Below are 15,049 nucleotides of genomic sequence, written 5' to 3'. Positions count from 1 at the left end.
ATGAGGTTTTCAAGGCAGGAGACATTTAGAGGTGATATGCCGTTGCCTGCCTCTGTGCCGTGACCCTGGACTTCTTCGATGGTTTCCCATCCAAATACAAACCAGGGCCGATCCTGCTTAGCTTCTGAGATCTGATGAGATCAGGCTAGCCTGTGCCATCCAGGTCAAGGCAGTTGTGTATAGGCTGTACCAACTCAAACAGAAGGTTGGGGATCATACAAATAAACACTCTTATGAACCTGGAAAAAAAAAGCTTACCTGCACATAAGCAGTTAGTATGTCATAGATAAAAGCCTAATGTTCTACCTGCTGTCCCAATTTTCTGTGTGAAATTCGACCCCCATGAAGGACCATTCAGTCACGTGAGCCCCCAACTCACATGAGCCTTGGAGTGGGGGGGACCTCATGTCTAAGCAGAGTGCTTCACAAACATTACCTTGCGGTTAATTCTTTTCATTCTGACAGCCAATTAGGTGCAGGGTATTATCCCCATCCTGGGTGGGGGGGAGGGAGGACAGAGCAGAGGCTGAGAGGCAGCAGCTTACCTAAAGCCACCTTCCAAAGTTCACAGCAGATGAGATACTAACCAGGGGCTTCTGGGGTTGAAGGTGCTCAGACACAGACACAGTTTTCCTCTCTCGTAGAACTAGACCGTGGTACTAAGGGTTAGGTTTTGGGTCTCAGAATTGTCTTCAGAAGGCCCAACTAAATGTCATGGTGTCCCTGGCCACAATCTGGGGATGCCACAGTCATTTATCCTCAGGATTTCTGTTGCTTTAAAAATGCCGTGTGGGGCATGAGCCTACTTGGGACCACAGTGCAGGAGGGAGAGGCTCCTCCCCCCCCCCCCGGGGTGCTATTTTTCAAGAGCCTAAACCTCTGGGGCATTTGGGCTTTTGGAAAACAGGGTGGGGGAGAGGAGCTGGGAGCCTCTCCTTCCTACACCAAGCAGGATTGGGCTCCTGTGGCATTTCTAAAGCAACAAATCCTGAGATAAAATGGCTATGGTTGTTCCCGGGGACACTGTATTGTCTAGTTGTGCCCTGAGCTTTCTCAAGGCCCAACACTCCCTTTCATGACCCTTACTGTGACTGAGCCTCTAGAGCATATGGACCGCAGTGATCAGTGCACTGTATGTGGTCTGCACAATCTGCACTGCGCATCCTGATATCAGGGGTGAATTTACTGCAAAAATTATTTTTTAACGGGACCATTTAAAGGATACTCTTTGATCTAATCCCTTATTTATACTTTGTATTAATTATTATATTAGGTATTGATTTAATAATGTTGGATATGACAAGAATAGGTTAATTAAAATAATATTGGGATTAGCTCCGTTAGCAAAAGTTTATACAATTTATTTTTAGATGGAAGAGGGAGAGGGGGAAGTAATTTTATTGTTAAATTAGAGATATTACTTGTTTTTCTTTTTAATATTACTATTATATTGTTTTTGTTGATATATTAAATGAAGAAAATAAAAATTATTATAACTGATATCAGGGGTGCCACCTTCTTATCAGGAAGGAAGCAGATGCTGTAAGCCTTCAAACGGGTTGAAATTGAATCAGAAGAGTTTCCGTCTAGACATTAGGAAGAATTTTCTAACAGAGTGGTTCCTCAGTGGAACAGGCTTCCTCGGGAGGCGGTGAGCTCTCCTTCCCTGGAGGTTTTTAAGCAGAGGCTAGATGGCCATCTGTCAGCAATGCTGATTCTGTAACCTTAGGCAGATCATGAGAGGGGAGGGCATCTTGGCCATCTTCTGAGCATGGAGTAGGGGTCACGGGGGGAGGTAGTTGTGAATTCCCTGCATTGTGCAGGGGGTTGGACTAGATGACCCTGGTGGTCCCTTCCAGCTCCATGATTCTATGAGAGGTGCGCTTTCCCAGAACTGCTGAGCTGATGCTTGTTTGTCTAGAGATGAACTATGTCCTCTTCTGAAATCCATGGCAGATCTTCCTCAGTATCTTCAATCTTCTAATAGCTGCTGAGCAAGGAAAGCTGCAGATTCTCTGTTTCCATTTCTCCTGTGCTTCATGCTTGGACTCCTTAAAACACTGAGTATCGCGCTCGTTTGAGGTTCCTTTAGGGTGGAAGCTAATCAAGAGAAAGTGTATGGAGAGCCAATTTCCGCAAAAAAAATTGGGCATCCTGAGCGGCATTGTGAGCCGGTCACACAGTGAAGCCATTGTATGACAGACCTCATGTCGAGGTCTAAGGAGGTCAGGCCCATTCACATTTTCCATTTGTGTAGGCTGACCAAAGGAGGAGGAGTGACTGTCTAACCATGTCTTTGTGAGGTTGGTAAACGGTGTACTTCAGAGTAGTTCACCTGCATGACTCTTTGCAGCAGCTCCGTCAGTTAGGCCCTGCATTGCAGGTGAGGGCTGAGGCTGAGAGAGGCTAGTTTAAGGCTACCATGTGAGTTTGTGACAGAAGGAGGATTTGAACAGAGGGGCCCCACGATTACACAAGCCTGCAGTTTATATTGTAAAAGGTAAAGGTCCCCGGTGCAAGCACCGGGTCATTCCTGACCCATGGAGTGACGTCACATCCCAACGTTTCCTAGGCAGACTTTGTTTATGGGGTGGTTTGCCAGGGCCTTCCCCAGTCATCATTTTACCGACCTCGGAAGGATGGAAGGCTGAGTCAACCTTGAGCCGGCTACCTGAAACCAACTTCCCTTGGGATCGAACGCAGGTCTTGAGCAGAGCTTGGGCTGCAGTACTGCAAATTTACCACTCTGCGCCACGGGGCTCTTTTTTGCAGTTTACACTGAGCCCTAACTAAATCTATTTATTTTTATTTAAAACACTTATTAGCTGACTTTCTCCCTTGCAGAACTCATGGCGGCTTACAATATGAATAAAACATATTTTAAAAAACCAACTTATTATAAAACTCATAAAAGTCACAATATAAAAACTCCAATTAGGACTGCAAATAATAAAAGCGAAATCAATCAAAGTACCTCCTGAGGATTGACAACGAGGGTTTCAGGCACACTTCTCTGGGGAGGTTGTTCCATAATTGTGGGGTGCCACGGAAAAGGCCCTCTCTCCTGTACCCACCAACCTGGCATCTTTAATTGGTGGGACAGTCAGGAGGGCTTCTCCCCACAAACTTAATTCCTTGGCAGGAACAAACAGGAGAAGATGGTCCCAACCCATGTAGGGCTTTAAAGGACAAAACCAACACTTTGAATTGGGCTCAGGAACTATCAGAAGCCAGTATAATTGCTGTAGTATTGGGGACATATGCTCCCAATAGCTGGCCCCAACCAGCAGTCTAGCTGTGGCATTCTGCACTAGCTGCAGCATCCAAACACTCTTCAAGGTTAGCCCCAAGTAGAGCACATTGCAGTGGTCCAGTCTAGATCACTGTGGCTAGATCTAACTGACCCAGGAACGGACGCAGTTGATGCACCAGTTGGAGCTGGGGAAATGCATTCTGAGACACAGCAGCCACCTAGTTTTCTAAGGCAACCGCTGTGCCAACCAGCAGTCCCAAGCTGTGAACCTGAATTTCAAGGGGAGTATAGCCCCAGGAGAGATCTGAAGTCCCTGGTCTGCCATTCTACTAACCAAGAGAACTTCTGTCGTGTTAGGATAAAGTTTCAGCTTGTTCACCCTCATCCAGCCCCTTACTGATTCCAAGGAGCAAGAGTCCAGTAGCACCTTAAAGACTAACAAAAATATTTTCTGGCAGGGTATGAGCTTTCGTGAGCCACAGCTTACTTCTTCAGATAGCTGAAGAAGTGAGCTGTGGCTCACGATAGCACATACCCTGCCAGAAAATATTTTTGTTAGTCTTTAAGGTGCTACTGGACTCTTGCTCTTTTCTACTACTGCAGACAGACTAACACGGCTACCCACTGTGAATTGATTCCAAGGAGTGGTTCAGAACATTGAGAGCATCCTTGGAATAAGGTGGGAAAGAAAGGCAGAGCTGGATATCATCTGCATCTTGGTGACATCGCAGCGCATACCTCGTGATGACCTTTCCCAGTGGCTTCATATAGATACTAAATAGCATGGGGGGTGATGGCACCCTATTGCACCCCACAGGTCAGCGGACGTGGGGCAGAGCAGGAATCCCCCAACACCGTCTTTGGAGACCAACCCACCAGGGCCCCTTGGGCCGTTTATGCTTGATAATTAGCAGCATTCCAGGCTGAAGTGCCCCACATATTTGTTTGATTTCTTCACTCTGAACCACTGCGAAGCACATACCTGCTTTGCATTTCTTATCGGGACCTTTTGTATTTGCTCCACCCCCACCTCAAAGCATTTACATGAAGAATCACAGCCTCAGCTTAGCTATGCGAACCATCAGTTGCTAATGGCTATGCAAACGAAGGAATGAAGGAGCTGGCGAGTGGGGTGTGTGGAATTTGTTTGACTTTCTCCTCTTGCATTGTGAATAGTCATTTTAAAGGTCGGATTTTAAAAAGGAGCTTTGAGCGAGCATCAGAATCGACCCTGCATAAATGGCCTTATTGTCTGTGCTGAGAGGTGGCTCAGTACAATACGATGGTCAATAGTATCGAAGCCCTCTGTGAGATCCAGCAAAACTAGCAGGGTCACATTCTCCCTGTCTAGTTCTTGATAGAGGTTATCAACCGAGGCACCCAAAGCAGTCTCTGTCCCAAATCCTTGCCTGAAGCCAGGTTGAAATGGGTCCAGAAAAACAGTCTCTTCCAAGTACTCCTGGAGCTGAGAGGCCACAACCCACTCTAGCACCTTGCCCAAGAATGAAAGATTGGAGACTGGCCAGAAATTTTCTAACATAGTAGGGCTTGGGGCTGTTTCCCCCCCAAAACATGTCTAATCACTGCCTCCTTGGTCACAGGCAGCACAACTCCCACTCTTGAGGAAGCATTTCCCACTTCCCCTACCAGTCAGTCCCCCGTCATCCCAGAACGGGCAAGGGTCAAGAGCACCGGAAGTAGATCTCACCCTGTCCAAAGATCTTGTCCACATCCTTGGGATGCACAAGCTGAAAAGTATCCGTATAAATTGGACAAGCAGATGCCAAAGGTATATCATCTGGGTTAGATGCTGGCATCCATGCCAGCATCTAACCTAGAGTGGGTGTGAGTGATTTTGTCTGCAAAGTAGGTGACAAATTGATTACAGCGGGCTGTCATATGGTCAGAGTCCAGATCCTTCAGGCTCTGATGTAAAAGTCCCTGAACCACGCAAAACAGCTCAGCTGGACGATTATGTGCAGACACAACGGTGGTGGAGAAATGTTGCCTTTTCACTGCCATCAGCGGCACAGAATAGGCTCTAAGATGGGCCCTCTATCCCACGTTTGCTCAGTCTCGCTGTGAATTTTCTGCCAGTGGCGCTTTAGCCATCGCCCCTCCTGTTCCATTGCCATCAGCTCCCCAGTGAACCAGGGAGATTGTTTGGCTCTGTCGGGAGGGGGGAGAAGGCGCTTAGGGGCGATTGTGTCAACAGCCCAAGCCATCTCCCTATTCCAGAGAGCGGTCAGAGCCTCGACAGAATCGTCAGCAGCCAAGGTGGGAAAATCCCCAAGCGCCGACAGGAACCCATCAGGATCCATCAGGCGCCTGGGGCGGACCATCTTAATGGGTCCAGCACCCCCGCGGAGGAAAGAGGAAGCAGTAAGTCTGATCTCTTATCAGGTAATGATCTGTCTATGACAAGGGAGTAAGCTTTAGCTCCCCCACCCTCCAGATCGTCGTCCCCAGCAGCGTAATGGACCAAATCCAGTAGGTGCCCTTCGAAGTGTGTGGGGCCGGTGGTCACTTGGGAGAGACCCATGGTTGTTATGGAGGGCATGAACGCCTGTGCCACGCTTGACAGCCTGGCCTTGGCATGGATGTTAAAGTCACCCAGGACCACCAGTCTTGGGGTTTCCATTAGCATGTCCGAGACCAGATTGGCTAGCACAGGAAGAGAGATGCAGCGGGTTTGATAGTATACCAAGAGAATCCCTACCCTGCCCCGGTCACCCAACTTCAGCAGCACACACTCCAAACTGGCACTGCTTGATGAGGCACCTCAATAGGATGGAATCCCGGCAGACCACTGTGACCCCCTTCCCCATTCCCCTGGCCAATGCTTACTGCTGTACAGAGAAACCTGGAGGACAGAGCTGGGTCAGATTTACACCCCCCTGCCTCACCCAAACAGGTTATACTTGCCAGGTCAGCCTGCTCATCCAGGATTGAACCCTGAATGCTGATAATTTTTCCACAAACTGACCTGGCATTCAGTAGTAGGATCTTAAGGCCAAAGGCCTCCACCTTGGTGCAACCAGGTCTCCATTGGCTTGGAGGTAGAATTGAAGGAGGAGTGGCCAACTAGAGGCCCAGCCTCCTTGAACACATGAAGCTGCCTTATACTGAATCAGACCCTTGGTCCATCAGAGTCAGTATTGTCTATTCAGACCGGCAGCGGCTCTCCAGGGTCTCAGGCAAAGGTCTTTCACATCACATTCTTGCCTAGTCCCTTTAATTGGAGATGCCAAGTATTGAACCTGGGACCTTCTGCATGCCAAGCAGATGCTCCAACACTGAGCCACAGCCCCTCCCCAAAGCTTTGTGGCAGGGGTGGGATTCAAACCCATGCCCCTGAAGAGACTGGAGCCTTAATCCAGCGCCTTAGACAAGTGGTCTATGCTACCATACTTACTCCTTCTCCTAGACTCTACGAGCAGCCGGTCTGTGTCCCACCACTGTATCTCCCTCTACCCAGGATCCCAGGGGATGGCAGCCCCCTCCCCAATGCACAAACCTGTTGGCTATCTCCCCAATAAGGAGGCAGTTGCAAACTAGGATTCCCACCCACCCCCAACATGAGTCCCCTTTAGCCCTCTCAGTACCTCTGGTCAATAAACAAGGACGCAGGCCCTCTTGACCCCGTCAGCGCTGCTTCCCCAAAGTTGCCCTCCCTTGGAGTTGCCCCTTTGGTGGCCCCCCAGGAGTCCAGGCTTTATCACAGAAGCTATGGGGAAGAATATGCTGCACTCCTGTCTCCTGAGCAGATACTTCTAACTCAGGGTCCTGCTCCAGCAAAGAGGTATAGACTTCAAGCAGGTGTCCCACTGGTGAAGTTCTAGGCAGCAACAGCCGGCAGCTGGATGGTTTTGCTTTGCCTTCCCCTTCCAGGCAGGTAGATTCTGGACTCCCTCTCTTGGGTCGGGTGTGGAGTACTTAACTGTAATTTCTTTGGGCAGTTCTACACGTCCCAGTTCCTGATGCCCAAACCTGAGTCGACTGCAGGGAGCTGCCGTTAGCCACGAGATTCTTTGGACTTTGTGGAGGTGTGGGTAAGCTGTATCCTGGCGGAGTCTAACTCTCCCCTTCTCACCTTCCTCTTTCAGAACCATATACCTGTGGGGCCTGCGGGATCCAATTCCAGTTCTACAACAATCTCCTGGAACACATGCAATCCCACGCTGGTAAGCCTGCTAAATCACTTCTATCAGTCCACAAAAATGAGTTCAGGTTCCGTGGTGCTTTCTGACCCAGCCGATGTTTCCTTTCGTTGGGAGTGCTTGTGGAACAGTTCCCGCAGAACACGAAGGAAACTGCTTTAGACTTAAAATCTGTATGGATGTATTTCCCCTGGGAAATCAAGTCTGTGTTTTTGTCTTGGGCAGCATCCAGAAATGCTGTTTTGATAGACACTTTTTGTTTTTTTAATGAACACAAACGGAAGGAAGACCATAAGGAGCCATTCTGGATTGGACCCTAAGGTTTCCCACACAGCAGTCTGCCATATGCTTCTGGGGATGGGGGGAGTCCACAAGCTGGGCTTGAAGGCAGTTTGTCCCTAAGTGTGGGGGGAAAGGTGACTGTTTGCTAATATACTGGCTAGATGTGGCCGATAAGGAGAGAGCAACAGGCAGAGCCAAGACCAAGCTTGAGCAACATGAAAATTACAACTTTAAACAATGAATAATGTCACTGGGCTCCTCTTGCTTTTCCATTCTCTCCCTGCATTTCTCCTTGCTTTGTGTGTAAATGTAGAATTGGTAAGGGCTGGCAGTTTGGGGTGGGGGTCAGCGGGAGTGGATAGTGATTCGATATGGAAATTACCTTTGGAATTGTATCATTCTGGGGGGGAAAAGAAAGGCACCTTCAGTGGATGTGAGGAGACATAATAGAGGATGCGGGCCCCTTACGTACACTGCAGGGTTTTGGATGTGGACTTGGTCTCGTGTTAGGATGGGGTGTGTCATTTACCTCTGAAGAGCCAGGAGGATGTCCGACTACTGTCTGGAAGACCTGCGTTCAAATCCCCACTCATGCCATGGAAGCTTGCTGGGTTACCTTGGGCCAGAGTCACACTCTCTGCCATCTTAACCTACATCACAGGGTTGCTGTGAGGATAAAATGGAGGAGAGGGGAATGAGATAAAATGCCTGGGGTCCCCGTTGGGGAGAAAGGTGGGGTACAAATGAATGAAATAATTAAGTTTGCAAGCAAGTGTGTTATGCCTGGTTCTTTCCATCATGGATGCCAGAGGTGGTAGCCTTGGGGACAGGGACAAAGGCCAGCTTGGTCTGGGATCTTCTCCTGGAGGCATTCTTGGGGATTGTTGGGTAATTAAGATAGCACCCAGCAGAGATCTGTGTGAGGGGAACAAGAAATTAGAATACAAATGGGAGATCCGGATTGGAACATCGTTCTCTGCCAGGCCCTTTACCTTGTGGATTATCCACTACAGTATCATTATGCAGTCCAGGAGATGACTCTAAGGTCCACCAGGGTATTATGTTCTGGTCTGATGATACTGCTACAGTGTCATTTTGGCAGTTTACCACAAATGTACACAAAGGACCAGCTAGACAGAAGATAATTTAAGGGATTTGGAGCAAAATAGAAAAATTGTGCTCAGTCCAGCTCCTGTAGAGTTTTGAGAACCCAGATTTGCAGCCAAGAAGATGAAACTGAAACTCTTTAATCTTATTAACTGTTCATGGCTTGCCGAGCGATGGCGTTTCACTGGAAGAGGAGCTATAATCTCATGCAAGTCTGGGAGTGGATTCAACCCTTCAATTTCCCAGGGAAGTTGCAAGTGAATCGTTGGCCTGGGGGCCAGCAGCAAGCCTTAGGTCAGCAGTCACAAATAACAGCATCTATTTGTGCAGGCAGTAATGTCTAAAGAAGGGACTTTGGGGGCAGCATATTGGTCCATTTTAACATCTGAGTCTGTTCCTCTATGGTCTTTTATGCATGGGTGTTTCACTCAGCGTCACCCCTCCAATGACTTCAGGTCTATGCTTGGATTATGCATGCCGTGTCCAACCATCAGAGGTCGCCTCACTCTCCCCCTGCATTTCCCCACATTTTGCCCACATTTTCAAATTCAAGATAAAAGGGGTCCCTGAAAACCCTGGCAAAATGCAAGGAAATGAAGAAGAGCGAGGCGACCTCTGATGGTGGGAAAGGGCATGCAGAATCGAAACAAAGACCTGAAGTCGTCAGAGGAGTGACTGCGAGGGAAACAGCCATACATAAAAAAAGAGGAGAAGAAGAAGAGTTGGTTTTTATAAGCCGATTTTCTCTACCTTTTAAGGAGAATCAAAGCGGCTTACAATCTCCTTCCTTTCCTCTCCCTGCAACAGACACTTTGTGAGGTAGGTGAGGCCCAGAGAGTTTGAAAAGAACTGTGGCTATCCCAAGGTCACCCAGCTGGCTTTATGTGTAGGAGTGGGGAAACCAACCTGGTTCTCCAGATTAGAGTCCACCACTCTTAACCGCCAAACCACACTGGAGTCCTCTCTTCAGGTATTATAATGCTTGCACAAGTTGATCCCATGATTCGTCAACTGTAGCTGAGTGTTGTCTGAACTAATGCTGAGAAAAGACAGTGGCATTTCTACCATTGGGGACATACTATTATTCCAGTATACCATAGTATAGAGAAGAAGAAGAGTTGGTTTTTATATGCCGACTTTCTCTACCACTTAAGGGAGACTCAAACTGGCTTACAATCACCTTCCCTTCCCCTCCCCACAACAGACACCCTGTGAGGTAGGTGGGGCTGAGAGAGCCCTAACAGAGCTGTAACTTGCGCAAGGTCACCCAGCTGGATCCATGTGTAAGTGGGGAATAAAACCCAGTTCACCAGATTAGAGTCTGCCACTCATGTGGAGGAGTGGGGAATCAAACCTGGTTCTCCAGATCAGAGTCCACCACTCCAAACCACCGCTATTAACCACTACACCACGCTACACCACACTACACCAGAGGCAGTCTCTGTTGGGTAAGTGGCTAGTAGAACTTTGAGTCTTGTTTGGGTTTTGTTTTTTAAGTTGAAAGTAAACTGTAGATTCCCGTGCCTCCTTTGTTGTGCCCCATAGCTGACAACGAGAACAGCCTCGCCTCCAACCACCCCAGGTCACCTCCAGCAGTGGTGGAAGAAAAGTGGAAACCACACCTCCAAAGAAACAACGCTAACAACAGTATGTACCGACGAGTGTTGTTTTGTGTTCAGGTGCACCAGAGTAGGGATCAGCCGCCGGTGGCCCAGGGTCCTTCTGCATGCAAAGCAGGAGCTCTGCCGCTGAGCCTCAACTCTTCTCCTCCCCAAGACCAGAGGCCACATTACTGGGAAGGTTTGCGGGACCAGCGACCCACTCAGCACATAGCCAATGCTATGCTAGGACTGGCCCATACTTAGAATGTTGAGGACGCCTGCTGGCTTCTTGCTGTGTGGTCAGTAAAGCGGCTGAGGCTGTTTTTTAATCATTCCGCTGCAAGGTCTCACTTCTTGCGGCTGAAGGTTTGTCCTCCACCCCCCCTACCCTTTCCTACAGCATCAGCCAGCAGCTCGCTGACAAACAGTGCGATCCCTGAGAAGGAGCGGCAGACCATCGCCGAGAGGCTGCTGCGGGTGATGTGTGCTGACCTGGGGACGCTGAGCGTGGTGAGCGGCAAGGAGTTCATCAAGCTGGCTCAAACCCTCGTCGACAGCGGTGCCCGCTACGGGGCCTTCTCAGTCACAGAGATCCTGGGCAACTTTAACACGCTGGCTCTGAAGCATTTGCCTCGGATGTACAACCAGGTGAAGGTGAAGGTGACGTGTGCCCTGGGCAGCAACGCTTGCTTGGGCATAGGTGTCACCTGTCACTCACAGAGCGTCGGCCCCGATTCGTGCTACATCTTGACTGCTTACCAGGCAGAAGGCAATAGCATCAAGAGCTATGTCTTGGGGATCAAGGGGGTAGATCTTAGAGACAACGGGGACTTGGTCCACCACTGGGTGCAGAACGTGCTGTCTGAGTTTGTGATGTCTGAGATCAGAACAGTGTACGTCACAGACTGCAAGGTGAGTTCCTCCGCTTTCTCCAAGGCAGGCATGTGCCTGCGTTGCTCGGCGTGTGCCTTGAACTCAGTCGTGCAGAGCGTGCTGAACAAGCGGACTCTTCAGGCTCGCAACATGCACGAAGTCATTGAGCTGCTGAATGTCTGTGAGGATCTGGCGGGTTCTACGGGGATCTCTAAGGAGACTTTTGGCTCCCTTGAGGAGACGTCACCCCCACCCTGCTGGAATTCTGTGACGGACTCCCTGCTGCTCGTCCATGAGCGCTACGAGCAGATCTGCGAATTCTACAGCAGAGCCAAGAAGATGAATCTCATCCAGAACCTTAACAAGCACTTGCTCAGCAACCTGGCTGCCATTTTGGCTCCAGTGAAGCAAGCCGTCATCGAACTGAGCAACGAGAGCCGGCCCACCTTACAGCTGGTGCTGCCCACCTACGTGAAATTGGAGAAGCTCTTCACCTCCAAAGCCAACGACGCGGGCATCGTCAGCAAACTGTGCCACCTCTTTCTGGAAGCGCTGAAGGAAAACTTCAAAGTTCACTCGGCCCACAAGGTCGCCATGATTCTGGACCCGCAGCAGAAGCTGCGCCCGGTCCCACCATATCAACACGAGGAGATCATCGGCAAAGTCTGCGAGCTGATCAATGAAGTGAAAGAGTCTTGGGCAGAGGAGCCAGAGTTTGAGCCTTCCACCAAAAAACCACGGACCTCAAGCGAAAGCTCGCCAACTCAGGAAGACGACCGGTCGGGCAAAAACGAAGTCTATGACTACCTGCAGGAGCCCCTCTTCCAAGCCACACCCGACCTCTTTCAGTACTGGTCCTGCGTTACTCAGAAGCATACTAAACTAGCCAAGTTGGCCTTTTGGCTCCTAGCAGTGCCCGCGGTGGGTGCCAGAAGCAACTGTGTAAATATGTGTGAGCAGGCCCTCTTGATCAAGAGGAGACGGCTGCTCAGTCCAGAAGATATGAACAAGCTCATGTTCTTGAAGTCCAATATGCTTTAAAACTCAGTGGGAGGGAGGGGGGAGGGGAGGGAGATGGGGGCGAAGTTACCCTCCGACACTACCCTCAACACATAACAAAACACTGTTCCAAACAAAGAATCCCATTTAAGTTCTGAACACTGTGGACCTCATTTCTGATTGCCCTGGGAAACAAAATGGCTTTTTATATATATATATATATATTTAATGTGTGTATAAAAAGCTAGGATGGAAAGGAATGCTGGGGTGTGTGCCAGAGCCATACCTCTGCTAAGAACACACTCCTTCCTTGCGAGTGTGTGTGTGTGTGTGTGTGTGTGTGTGCGCGCGTGCGAACTTGATAAACATACTTACACTGCTGAGGGGGGGCAGACCAATTGGATACTTATACTCTTCTGGCAGACAGCACTCTTCTGTCTTCTGGCAGCTGAGTTCTAGTGACTTGAATTGTTATTGGTTTTTCTCTTTCTTTCTCCTTTCCTGCTGTTCTGTTTCACACACACCCCACCATCTCATGGGCCCTCCTGCCAGGGGGAACCACACCTGCTTTTTCGGATCCACACTGGACTTTGCTCCTAAAGAGAACTGTGTATCACGAAGGCGTCTCGCCTCGGCCTTCTGAGCGTAACAGTGCAAGTTCACAAGGGCAGCTGTGTTTCCAAAACACCAATTATCTCTAGTAATCAGGAAGGGAGACTTGAAGGATTTTTTAAAAATTAATTAATTATTATTAAGAGTTTTTTTTTAATGAAAGAAAAATAACTACTCTGTCTCCGCTCTCAATTTCTGAGTTTGATAGCTTAGCAATTTTACCTTTTGAAAAGATTTCAAGTTAGACCCGAGATAATTTATTGTGGCAAAGAATGTCTGTAACAAACTTGGTTTTTTTTTCTATAGGTGTTTCTATTTTTTTATATACACAATAATGACCTCCTCCCCTCCCCAATAAAATTCCAGGAAACACCGGCTCCTTGCACTGGTGTATCACAAAAAGGTCTCTGTGCGGATTCTAGCATTGAGAGAGAGAGATGGTTCTTTGGTGCAGGATTCTTGCTCATGGTGAAATACCGTTAGCAGCTAACCTACACCCGAGTCTGTCCGAACCCCTTTCCTTCTCTGCCCTCTCCAAAAATTACTGTGAGTTTAAGATCTTTCGCGCACCTGTGCCCACGAGCCTTCCCTCTGGGATACCCACATTCAAAGCAATAGTTGACCTCGGCGCAGTGTATTGTCCTTTACGGAAGCGCTGGTTTTGCTCACCTTGGGCAGAAGGCAAGATGAACCTGCCGGCCTGAAGGCCGCCGCTTGCGTAGACCTGCTCGCTTCCCCCAAGCCATCTCATCCCTGAATATGTCCCTTTCCTTTCTACAGCGTAGGCACGTAGAGAGGCCGGTGGTTTAATACTGACTTAGGCAGCTGCTCAGCCTGTCACAGTTGCTGTAAAAAACCTTACAGGAGGACACTTTGCCAACCAAAGCAGTTGCCACCCAGACACCTCTTCCTGCAGGCCTGGGCTGGGCCAGAAGGAGTGTCCGTGGGAGAAGATCTCACCATGCAGTATGAAGCCCTTCAGTGTCGAAGTGCTGGTTCTTTTCCAGAACAGTTGGAAGCTTGGTACAAAGTGAGTCCAGGTTTCTCCTTCCTCTCCAGACCCGTGCCATGTACCTGTTTGTTCCCTGAACTGTAATACCTGCTGAGTTCTTACTGCTTTATGTGGGAGGTGGCCCATTGTGGCGCAGCTGTGTGTGTGTGTGTGGGGGGGGGAGCTTGCAGCTGGCGCGCCTGCATGTCCTGTAGGCAGCAGCTGGGTGTGTCGGTATAGTGGTCTCCTCCGGTGCATGGATGTTGCAGGTGTAGGTTTGGGGAGGGGGATTAGGAGATGAGGCGCACAGCTTGGGCCTGCCATCACCTGGTACTTGCTCCTGTGGGGACAGAGATACAGGCTTCCCAGAGCAACTCTGAATAGCCTCAGGCTGGATTATCACAGTCTTGTAGCTGCTCCCTCAAAACCAGGCACATTGCCACAAGGGCTACCTCAAACCATACCCTCAGTGGTGTTTCAGGGTCGGTGGGCTTTTACTTTTCTCCTTAACCCTACCCCTTTTAAAAAAAATACATAAGTGCCAATTTCATTTTAAAAGGTTTTGTTTGGCACTTGTGGTGTGGTTGGGAAACAGCCAAGTCTGCCCTTGCTCCCTGCAGAGAGATGAGTCTGTCTTATCCTACCTTGGATTTTGGTGGACCAGGTAAACTTCTTGGTTACACAGCAGAAGAGAAGAAAAGTGTAGTGGCTTGGGCCACCTTGCCTGATATTTGGCCCAATTCTGCAAGTGGTGCTCTTCCCCATTAGAGAAAAGTCTGTTTTTGGAAAATGGCGGCCTCCGACTTCCTGGGCACTCTGTAGACCAGGGGTCCCCAACATGGTGCCTGTGGGCACCATGCAACCCACTGACATCTTTCCTGGTACCTGCCAAGTGCTTTTAGAAAGTGGGTAGGGCAAAGTGAGGGTTTTGACTGGCAAGGGTTCTGTTTGGACATTGGAGATTTGACGGTGCAGATTTTTAAAAACGTTGCTTTGGCACCAGCCACCACCACAACACAAAGATCTTCACTGTGTGTAAGCCATGACAGCCTTTTTTGTGGCTGGCTCCGCCCCCTGCAGCAGCCATTTTGTGCCTGAGCCCACCACACTATTAGAATTCCAAAGGTGCCCATAGGCTCAAAAAGGTTGGGGACCCCTGCTGTAGAGGGGG

The 15,049-nt window shown here is 49.2% G+C and overlaps 1 protein-coding gene across 9 annotated transcripts in view; it reads left to right on the top strand.

Annotated features, from left to right (window-relative positions):
• The window catches only part of ZNF618 (zinc finger protein 618), a 60,143-nt gene extending 47,814 nt beyond the window's left edge, over positions 1 to 12,329 (top strand). For 7 of the 9 annotated variants that reach the window (XM_056860642.1, XM_056860637.1, XM_056860638.1 and 4 more), the window contains 4 exons: positions 5,492 to 5,635; positions 7,360 to 7,437; positions 10,348 to 10,449; positions 10,804 to 12,329. In XM_056860642.1, coding sequence (XP_056716620.1) covers positions 5,492 to 5,635; positions 7,360 to 7,437; positions 10,348 to 10,449; positions 10,804 to 12,317 — 1,838 coding nt within the window. In that variant the 3' untranslated portion in view covers positions 12,318 to 12,329. The remainder of the gene's footprint in view (positions 1 to 5,491; positions 5,636 to 7,359; positions 7,438 to 10,347; positions 10,450 to 10,803) is intronic. The other 2 variants (XM_056860646.1, XM_056860641.1) reach the window with 1 other exon arrangement.
• The last annotated feature ends 2,720 nt before the right edge of the window (positions 12,330 to 15,049 follow it).

Source organism: Euleptes europaea, chromosome 14 (assembly GCF_029931775.1).
Source record: "Euleptes europaea isolate rEulEur1 chromosome 14, rEulEur1.hap1, whole genome shotgun sequence".
Classification (NCBI taxonomy): domain Eukaryota; kingdom Metazoa; phylum Chordata; class Lepidosauria; order Squamata; family Sphaerodactylidae; genus Euleptes; species Euleptes europaea.
This window is presented reverse-complemented; position numbering and strand designations above follow the sequence as displayed.